Genomic DNA, 11,071 nt, shown 5'->3' on the forward strand with positions numbered 1-11,071 from the left:
GTCACTTTCACTGGATATGGCACCGATAGAACGTGTGGGATAAGACTGGGAGAAGAATCGCTCCTGGTGGAGCTCCGTTGATGTTGGCACAGCTGGAACAGAAACTCCTCCTGGAATAGAACAATTTGCCTCAGTCATTCCCCCAGACTCTCAGCAATTCCATGAAACGACGTTGCACAGCCTGTATCAATGCCCGAGGCGGACACACGCATTATTGACTGATTTGTGATTTTCCTTTCATGGGGGTAATTTCATTAAATAGATAATCGAGATTGTAAATTTTATGAACTGAAATCTAGCCATATTTTGTTTAATTGCCATTTTAACAAACTATTGAATAAATCAGAGAAAATTCAGCTCCTGTTTTTTTTATTTTCTATTTCTTACAAAAATCATCTTAAGTCGGACTTACGTTTATTTTGGGGTTCAGTATATGATTTTATGAAGCAAATGTAAGAAGGCTGGATTTTTGTTCTTTTGGGGTTCAGTATATGATTTTATGAAACGAATGTAAGAAAGCTCGATTTTTGTTAGCCTTGGCAGAAGAAAAACCATTTCGGTACGACTTTCATAAATTCTAATATGAAAAACAGTTGTGAAATACTAATAATCACATAACTTAGAAATGTTCCATTTTGACATTAAAGAAAAAATGTGGAGGACAAAAAACCTCCACACATTATGGAAAGTATCAAATTTGAGAAATCAGGCGGATAACAGGCGGATTACACGATAAAATTCAAATACACTGTCCTTTATGTCTGCATCTGTACCAAGTCATTTTAAATGAAAGTGATCTGTTTCAATAAGTTTTGGCAACGACTATTTATGTACGATTGTTAATTCTCTTGGAAATATTTAAGACTTCTATTATGCTCTATTCCCACATGTACATGGATATTTTGAAAGTACTTGGACTATCGAACAGTCGGAAGATCCCAGTACGATCTGCGATAAAAGTTCAAGCGGCTCAGTTGTGCCAGGCTGATGATATAGGCAGTTTGTTAGGTTTTGTTGGATTGTTTAAACAAAATTCACACTGCTATAAACACTGCCGTGCACATGGTACGGAAAAAATGTTGGCGACAAAACACACATCAATATTCTGATTTAATTCCTTATAATCCTATGATTCATTGTGCAATTTTAGGCCGTGGAGACATTATGACAGAAATGATGCAGACCTTAATCCATATGAAAGGTACGCACGAGCTTCAAAATTTATGGGATATTAATGCGTAGATGATGAGAGTAAGCGAGAATTTGAAGTCAGAAGGATTGAAAAGCAAAACAAAAAAATGCATCTCTTACTAGTTTTCTTGTCCCTATGTTACAGATATCATACTGACACACCATTTCATCTTAGCACAAATAGTCATATAAATCTTGGCATAAAATCGATTAAAAATACATCATTCAACATACAAGGCTAATATGCAGCCTTTCATTTTATTGTAATCGTCATATGTATAAAAGACACACTGGAATTGTGGGGAAAAGTCATCACTTCGTTGTCGGATCTCAAAGCATAAAAAATACAAGTCACTTTTCCATTTAAATACATTCGCCAGCTTACATGCTGATGTCGAAAACTTTGCTTACATCGTGTGAAACATTTCGGAAAAACGTATCTCCAATACGTAGCTGCTCGGCTGTCTACACGACGCCATCTTGAAATGTTCCCTCCGGACCACATACACGACAGTGATAAAACGCTCTCTATTAGAACGGTAAAATTTTGCATACTTTCCGAAGCCGGTACGTCTAAAAATCATGTCATTGTCTTAACGTTGTGACTATATCATGTAAGATTTAGGACCGAGGGAATATTTGTAAAACAAAAGGAAAAAAAACAAAAATCATAACAAGGCATATACTACAGAACATATAATCCATATGACCTACATGCATTCTTTCTCTTTCAGCGTGTACTCCAAAAACCTTTGTGATGTGAGTATTGATCCCCATTGTGAGGCTCTTTGTTAGTTATATTTTAAAGAAATGGCCTGTTTCTGGACAATGCATCACTGAACCTCGTGAGAACTCCAAGTCGCTATCTAATAGGTTCAATTCGTATTAACGTTTTGTGATTTTAGTGTAAATGAAATGGCCATTACATCTAATTGTATTTCAAAGACAGAACAGTTACACTAAAAATGGCTTGCGTAAATTAATAGAGTAAATGTGTGTGTATTGCTTAATTATTGGGTATAAGAATTATATTTATTTGATAACCATCTCAAAAAACGAAAACAACTTCATAGACCGTCGGCCATGAACCTTTTATACTCAATGTCATACCGTTTGTTGATAACATTAAGATGACCACCCTGCCTGTATCATTTCTCCTCCCGAGATAGCCCAGGGGAGTCAACTCTCAATACTACAATGTAATACCGAGAACAAAAATTTCATAACAAGAGTTTGTGTTTACATACCTATAACAAATGATTTGTATCATAGACTACCACATCGTCGGAATCCTACGAGACTCTGCAGTGACTTTTGAGTCAAAAGACTCTGCTGTGTCTTTGGAGTCAAAGACTCAGCTCTGTTGTTTGAGTCAGAGGACTCTGCTATGTCGTTTGAGTTTGTCTTACTAATATCTTTTTCCACAGACGCGAAAGTGCAGAACAGTCAAGAGTTTTTTTTTCAGATTTAGTCCGTTGGTGATATTTTTAAGACATCGTTGGATATTTGACTACCTAAACGTTTTCACTTCATTATCCAGTCTCAGAACGTTTTATGGCTTCTAACCTCTCCATGACAGGATTTAACTCCTGAAATGGGGCAGGTGAATTACAGGAGTCTGTATAAGATCTGATAGCCCTTCGATTGTCTCCTAGAGTTTGATAACATATTCCAAGAAACGTATGCACTATCCAGTGCTTGTGTCCACCATGTTCCTCGTCATACTTGACCACAACCATTTCACGTAGCGCTTCATCACGTCCCTGTGTATCCCCGAGTTCATGACAGCACATAAAGGCCAGGAACGCCGCATACGGGCGCGGTGGTATGGGCATCCCATCACGACATTTTGAAATCTCTAGATGAAGGTGAGGAAGAGAAAAATGTTCCTCTAATTCGAGTGCTGCTGTGTAGGATGACTTAAGTTTATGGTACAAAGTATAACCTTTTGAACAGAATGCATCCATGTATCTTGAAGATTGTCTAGGACTTTGTAAAGACGTATGGAAGTAGGAATTTGACAAAACAAGCCTGCAAATATCAAGTGATGTTCTGTAGGTTCCCAAATGGTAGTGAAAGGTTGCCATGTATAAGAGATTTGTTCCAATAGCAGCTCTTGGTAAAAGCAAATGTTTGCATTTTTTCAAACGCTTGTATCTGGATTTGTTGCCAGTAGCATCGGGACGACTTTGATATGTTTCGATTGCCAATTTTGAAAGTGTAACACTAATTTTGTGGTAGGAAATGATTTCATCACTTTCAGTCTGCGACTTGAGAAGAAATTTCACGGCCTTGGATAACTGCTTCTTTGTCTCTGATGACCCACCTAAAGATATATCTGTTTTCAAGCATTCCATTAGGCCTAAATCTCGCTGCCACTCAATACTAGCTGCTGTTTGAGCACGTACCAGTTCGTCCCGGACACTGTCACTGGAAAGCTGTTCTAAGATTGACGGACCAAAAAATTTCACAAAAGACAGACACATCCATTTTTTCTGGTGAAAATCATTCAAAATTCCCAACAAGTTCTGCTGATTACGTTCATGAACGGGTCTCCCGAACACATTTTTGGATTGAATGAAGAAGTCTGGACAATGACCCGACTTGAGCCATGATAGCAATAGCGTGTAGCAAAACCAAAAACAAAAGAATAAATTATGTTCCTGCCAGAAGTTCAGGTGAGAGTTCTCAATCGCAAAAAACGCTGCAGTTTTCACCACAGACAAGCTTAGTATTTCATCTTCTACTCCAGCATCAGTCAATTCCCGTTCAATTTCTTGCAAGAGATGTTTCAACAGAATGTAAACTTTCCGTTGAGTGTTATTGAGAGAGTAAAGCAGACGTCTCTCAGCGCCTGCAAATGTGACCTTCCACTGTAAAACTGAATTACTGGAAAATTTGTCTCCAAGTGGAACAAGCTCACAGCCTTCGTGTATAATTTTGTCTACCAGTATTTGATTAGGCCAGCTATACATGCGTGTGCGGATTGCAAATCCATGTGCCTCCTTTGGCCAATTGTTGCATTTCAGACAAAGAATCATATCAAATGACTTAGCCATATGACCACTTCTTGGTATATTTTCGGATGCAGAATTCATTCCGTAAACGTCCATCCTTAAAGAGATATCGTTGTTTACAAACGTCGTGTCTCCAACAGGAACAAGTGAATTAATCAACCAACTGCTTTGTCTCCTGCCAAGGTGGCCGAGCTGTAACACCCTATACCCAGGTGGACAATCTGTCTCCGTCATATAAATTATGGTTTTATGCATACTATCCATAGGAACGTGTTGCCCTGGTAACAAGACAGTAACAAGATTGTCTATCAACATGACATTAGTATTTAATAAACTTGCACTTGTCTCAAAGGTATTTCCTGTGCGAAACACACTTACATCATCAGAGCTAGTATTATGAACTTTTTCAGATAAAAGTATGGTTTTCTTCCTGAAGTTAACGACCTCTTCTGACCCAATTTTCTGGTCAACGTATCTTGACAAAAGCACAGAAAACTGTTGTATCTCACATCGGTCTGTTGGGTTCATCATGGTCTTCGTTGGTATGGACCTGAAATGTATTATTATCGTATGAACAAAGTAAATCTGAGAGTTGATATTTTAACAATGAAGTTTTTTTTAAACATTTCATAGGCAATATCAACGCAAATTTTCTCGCAAAAAGTAACATAAACAATGAATTCTGTATTTCCGTGCTTTACCTTCAGTAATATACAGATATTATATCATGACGCATTTGGTTTTCTTTTTTTTCTAATGTCAACAGCCACGTTCACGTGTCACCTTTCTGTAATAGAATATAAACAGAAACATTTGCGTTTTACCAATGCCAATGACTTCAAAATATAGCACAAGTAAAAACGCTTTAATGAAAACTTTTGTTCAGGAGTAAAACACGCCTTCTACTGTAATATTTGCAACAGAATTAAGTAGACTAGAGTGTCTGCAATAGTTTTTTTTTCTGTATTCTCCGCTAAACTTTTCACCAGCGCAGTCTAGCGAAGAAAGATTGCACTAAGGCAGGTAATCTGGTCTATAAAGCTGAAGTGCATTGTAGGCTTTTCTGATGACGAAAATGCTACTCAGCGCATGTCAATGTAATATCTTTTGCATACTTGAACTTGTGTAGTTTGACGATTGTGACGTCATGGCAGGACGAAATGACCCACTAACCTCGTCGAATGCGCTATGATATCACAATGTAAACCAAGCAAAACTTACTTTAAAATAATACAGCAAAGCAAGTTTTCAGTAATATTTGCAAAAGAAATCTTCATGTGATTAAGATCAGTTTCCATTCTGAATTGTTAATTTAATTGAACTTAATGTAGAGTTTCAGCTGACTCAAATGAAAAACTCTTGAGACTCACCAATGTAATCTCCTATGAAATGACAACTTGTGTTAGCATAGCGTGTCCTTGCATTTAATTGTCTGTACATTTCATTAATGAGTGTATAAATACAAAGGAAAATATAGCTTTTAAAGCAATTCAATAATTATTTCTATGTCTATAATTAAGCATAAAAAAGTGAGAAAAAATAATATAAGGGAAAACGAAGAACAATATACTAATACAAGGGAAATGTATCAACATCGACAGTCTTAAGTGTAATTTTCAACGATGTACAACGATGGTCTTCAGGCAGACAACAATGGGAATACGGTATAAGGGGAGACAACCTCATTTTGTTTACACAACTTACACTATTCCCAATGTAATACAAGGCGAATATAATTTTGTATGCGAATAATTGAACCAATGCAGAAGTATGTCAGCAATTATAAACATTCTGTGATTGACAAAAGCAACATTTTAAAACGACTTAAAGTACCCAAAATACGGTAAACGTGTACCTTAACAGCGTCGCATTCTCCGAGAGTGTATTGTGGTATAGCTACACGTGTGCACACGTTTAATACATGTGCGTGCTACGCTTATAAGGCTATACCGCGGGTTCTGATATATATTCAGTGTATAGTTGGTACACAGCTAGGGATGTGGTCAGCATGACTGTGCAGATAACTATAATGTGTCTTTTTTCAGTATAACGGACAGATTACTATGAAACGATAACCTATGTGATACTGGCGATTTTCACCAAACGTGTACTGTAACTGTTTTTTAACAGTAATCGGCTTTCGACGTGAAACCTTGTCATTGTGCACTAATAAACATCACGAATAATCGTTTATATTGATGATTCCAACTGTTTTAGAAGTATAACTACATATTGTCACGTAGTTATTTTTATGTCCGTGTTGTTTAAATCATACATCGCGTCTCTGGTTATATCACTCTGCAGAGTTTTACACATACCCATTCATTGGCACAAAGTTAATATTAATACAATATACTGACTCACCTTTGTGCCATGCTTCAATAATGATGAAGCTTGGCTGGCATTTTGATTGACGAAATCTGTTTTTGGTACCCCCTTGACTAAATTTAGAAGAAGAAAATCCCCAACAGGAAATTGAAGCTAGACGATAAATAAGATCGGGCAGGATCGGACAGGATCGAAGAGAATCGGGCGACGATTTACAAGATCGGGCAAAATCGGGTAGAATAACGCCGTTTTAATCATTTTAGCGAATTTCTTTTGCATTAATACCTTAATATATTAAACATTATGAACAGTTTTTAAGGGAAATTAAAGACATATTACAAAACACATCCATATCTGTTTAGGTCGCGCAAGATCGAAAGACGATTTACAGGCTGGGGAGAATCGGCCGGTTTATATGTAGAATTTGAACATTAAATTGACTTTAGTGTAAATATTTTGTTTTTAAATGACCATAATTAAGATATCATAGTTTTATATTGAACACTTTAGTACTAGTATGTTTTCAGCAGTATGTAAAATAAGTCGGGGATGATTTCCTTTGAGTTCTATTATTTACTGATATAATGTAGAAAGCCATCTGCTATGATGACAAGGTCTTGATAAGACTGCTAATTGAGTAACATTATCAGGAATCTATTACTGCATTGTCAAGGTCTGCGGATCGTGGACCCTGCTTTCAAAGAGACCCTTTTTATTAGGGTGGGGTTTTGTTTTGTTTTGGTTTTGTTTTTGTTTTTGTTTTGTTTTATGTCAGTTTGTAAATAAATAACACTCTACAAATGTTATGATAATATTTTGCTACTCCTTATCATTGAAGTGGACAAGGTCTGTCGCATACATCGCTGGATATAGAATGCTCGTCTTTACTACCCTGTCCTTGAACACCTTGAATAATTTCTTGTTCACTGACGACTGCTGGTGTTTGAAATGTTGCATGGACAAGTCATCCCTGAATTTACCCCACAATTTCCTGAATTAGCACTGCCCTCACACCTGACGCTTCAATAGCATCTACTAAAAGCTTGAGACTGTCTAAGATATCTGCTGGATATGAGTCGGTCGTAATGTCACTCCCTCCCAAGCACTTCCTAAATCTTGGCACTTAAAAAAATTGTTAGCCACCATGCCACCTTCACCAAAAAATCATATATTGAAAAAAATGATAGCTTTTGAATTTGTTTTTCTGATCTGATACATATAAGACCCATGTCCTTGTATATATGGTTCAAGGTCATTACTCTTATCAAGCTTTCTTAATTATCATTTTAATGTGATCTCTTTATACTGATTGTAACACACAATATATAATAGTTATGATGTGTATGTGGTGTGTGATAATACACACTTGAATACTGACATTGACACCTACTTGTAAAAGCTGGTTAAGAAAATTAACATGCCAATTGACTAAGCGTTGTTCTTTATCAGACTTCAAGTAGAGCTATGAGTAGGCGTGATAATTCAACAAGTTTATGTATTTTATTTACAGGGTACTGAAACGCTTATTAGACAATAGACAACTTGATTAAATTTGATTTTTTTCTAGAACTGATTTAAGTCTGAATTCCGGTGGTGTAGATATCATAAACAGATATATACACACAGAATACTTACATTATAGTTTACCATCATGTGACATTAGATAGTGAGGTATTTAAATAGCTCTGACATGTCTGTGGTCAATCTGCTGGTCATCTGTCCATGAACAATTCTTTGTTATTGCTTGTTCTTCAGTATCACTGGATGGATCTTTCTCCAATATCATTATGTTCCAGTAGGTTTCTCTTGGTCACTATTTACGCCCTGTTGATTTTAAGATTGATAAAAAATTAATGGCTGGCAGGCAACCATCTTGAATTTTGACAATAAGCGATTGTTATCACTATTTCGTGAGGTTTACAGCATAGATCTTCCTTCAATCTCTTTTGAATGTTTTCTTCAGTTCCTAGTAGTGCCCTTTTGGTTTTGGGACTGGTCAGATAAGCAAAATGTCTGCAGGTGACCATCTTGGATTTAACACTTTCGCATTATCATCACCATTTCTTAAAGAAGAATTGTTCAGTTTCATATAATCGAATGTAAAATCTAGAAAGAGAAAATAGAGAAAAAAATCCTATTTTAAGGAACAAATACAGATCAAATAATGGTGAGTGTCAACTCCTTTCTGGGATTTCTTTTAGAGCTGTGGAATTATTTGTTGGACCTCTACTCTGATCTGTACAATAAAACTATGAAGACTGTCCTGAGGAGAGCAGCCTACAATGGTAGCACAGAGTAATCACAATGAAGAATCAAATCACCTGATCCACCTGATTTATCTTATCTTCAGTCTGTATGATTTATAAGCTTCTAAACCACCTTCATTCTGGACGTCATCGTTTGTTACGCATGACGATATCTGAACTAGTATGTCCATTTTTTAAAAATCGCTTTCATGTATTTTATATGAAACTCTGCATGGAAGTCAATGTTCTTTTTTATAAAGGTATACTTCCTTGATTTCTATTGTCCTAGTAGTTAACTCCTTACTCATAACAATCTGGATAAAAATTGATTTCGAGTCCTTTCCGATAGTTGTTTATCCTTGATTTGAATACATTCAATACATGTAACAGGCTTCGTGACTCTTCTGTGCATGTTTTCAATTGCTCTGATGTCTCTCTTAAATAGTGGTTCCATACAGTAAATCCAAATATGGTCTAATGAGGGCATAATAAACATTTCATATTTGTATTCTTAATTGGTTATGTAACAATATCTTGAAGATTCTTAATAGTGAATATTTTGCACAACCACTTGTTGAGAACGTCTGCTTTGTCACTACCATCTGTTGCTATTCTACCATCTTCTGCCTGCCATGAAGAAATGTCTGTTTTTGTCCTAGTTTACATATATTTCCGGAAGCTTTCAGGGTCTGTCTTAAACTCGTCGATAATCTTTTGTTCGTACTGCTCAGCAGACCGTCACGGTACATTGGTGTCGTGGTTCCTTGCTCTTTTGTAATTTTCGAGTGTGTTTTCATTCCTTTTACCTCTGTACTTATACTTTTCATCCTTGGGTTTCGAGGTTTCCCAAAACTTCTTTTGTTTACTGGATTCCATTTTTCCATACACTACATAATTTTGTGCAACAAAGTAAGCCCATGATTCCTTCAGATCCACTTCATTCATTTCATCCTACTCATCATGTTCCACAAAGTCTTGTATCAATTTCTTGTCTTAAACTAAATTAATGTGGAATACAGACACTTTTAAAGGCTAGTATTAACTACTAACTATACTGAGAGGAAAAAGAAACGCAATAAGCAGAAAATTAATTAAATCCTTGATGTACATCTTGAAACTTGACAAATGTGTGCATTTGAGTTAGGTCCCTATAGTACCGTATTAAAATCACTGATGCATAACTAAACTGCGCACGCCGCTTATACAAAAGAATAAGAGACAAAAGCACGATATCTCGAACCCAGAATAAAGGACTGGTTCAAAATTTGTGTGTGCGAATCTTCAGACATATCCGTCTTGGTTTTCCACATTTTAAGCATAAACAGTTCACCGCAACATGCAACGACTGTCCGAAGTTGACAGGGGTCGTGCTGTTGCACTTCTTATGCGCTATGCAGATGCTTGCGTGATAGTGAATGACCGCTTTGGAGGAGGATCGGTCATGGTATGGGGAGGGATTGCGCATGGTATCAAGACTCCTCTGGTCGTTATTCAGGGAAACCTCACGGCCGTCCGCTATAGAGATCAAGTCCTAGCGCCGCATGTTGTTCCTTTATTACAGCAGCGTCAACTGACGTTTAAGCAGGACAACGCCCGGCCGCATGTAGCGAGGGTTTGCCGTGGTCATCTCGCAGCAAACAATGCCCCCACCTAGACTGGCCCCCATACAGTCTTGACCTCTCCCCAATAGAACATTTATGGGACGAGTTGGACAGAAGGATAAGACGTAGGCCGAATCCTCCAATCAACGTCGGTCAGTTGGCGTTGGCGCTGGATGAGGAATGAAATCTTATACAAATGAGGAGGTTTAATACCCCGATCAATTCAATGCAAAAAAGAGTTTATGCAGTTACTGCAGCTTGCGGAAGGCACACACGATATTGATGGGTCCAAAACGCACTTCATTTTGAGTGGGGTACTCTTGAATCAACGTCAAATTTGAAAGGTTTACTTAACGTACACGAATGAAATTCTCGTAGATGACAGAGTGGTCAACTTTCTTCCAGTTACACCATAAATACATTCTAAAACCCTTTTCTATTTCCCGTAGTTGACCTGGAAATTCCTAATTGCGTTTCTTTTTCCTCTCAGTATATATTGTCTATAAAATTAAGTGACTCTACCAAATCAAAAAGCAATTACAGCTTGTGACATTGTCAGCAATATTCTGTCTTTCAATTCGAAACGATTCAGGAATACCAGAGGCGATAATCTTAGTTCTTCACAGAAAATACGAAGGTACAAATTGTATGTAATGCTGCTAAATATATCATTCTAACATCGCTGGTT

The 11,071-nt window shown here is 37.0% G+C and overlaps 1 protein-coding gene across 1 annotated transcript; it reads right to left on the reverse strand.

The window, feature by feature from the left end:
• Positions 1–712: 712 nt before the first annotated feature.
• On the reverse strand, positions 713–6,653 carry LOC132545999 (uncharacterized). The gene is made up of 2 exons (XM_060209686.1): positions 6,573–6,653; positions 713–4,758 (listed from the first exon to the last, which is right to left on the reverse strand). The coding sequence occupies exons 1-2, from the start codon at positions 6,581–6,583 to the stop codon at positions 2,724–2,726; spliced, it is 2,046 nt and encodes a 681-aa protein (XP_060065669.1). The 5' UTR covers positions 6,584–6,653; the 3' UTR covers positions 713–2,723.
• Positions 6,654–11,071: the final 4,418 nt, after the last annotated feature.

Source organism: Ylistrum balloti, unplaced genomic scaffold, assembly GCF_031769215.1.
Source record: "Ylistrum balloti isolate Yb309-2 unplaced genomic scaffold, AGI_CSIRO_Ybal_v1 Utg369872, whole genome shotgun sequence".
NCBI classification, from domain to species: Eukaryota; Metazoa; Mollusca; class Bivalvia; order Pectinida; family Pectinidae; genus Ylistrum; species Ylistrum balloti.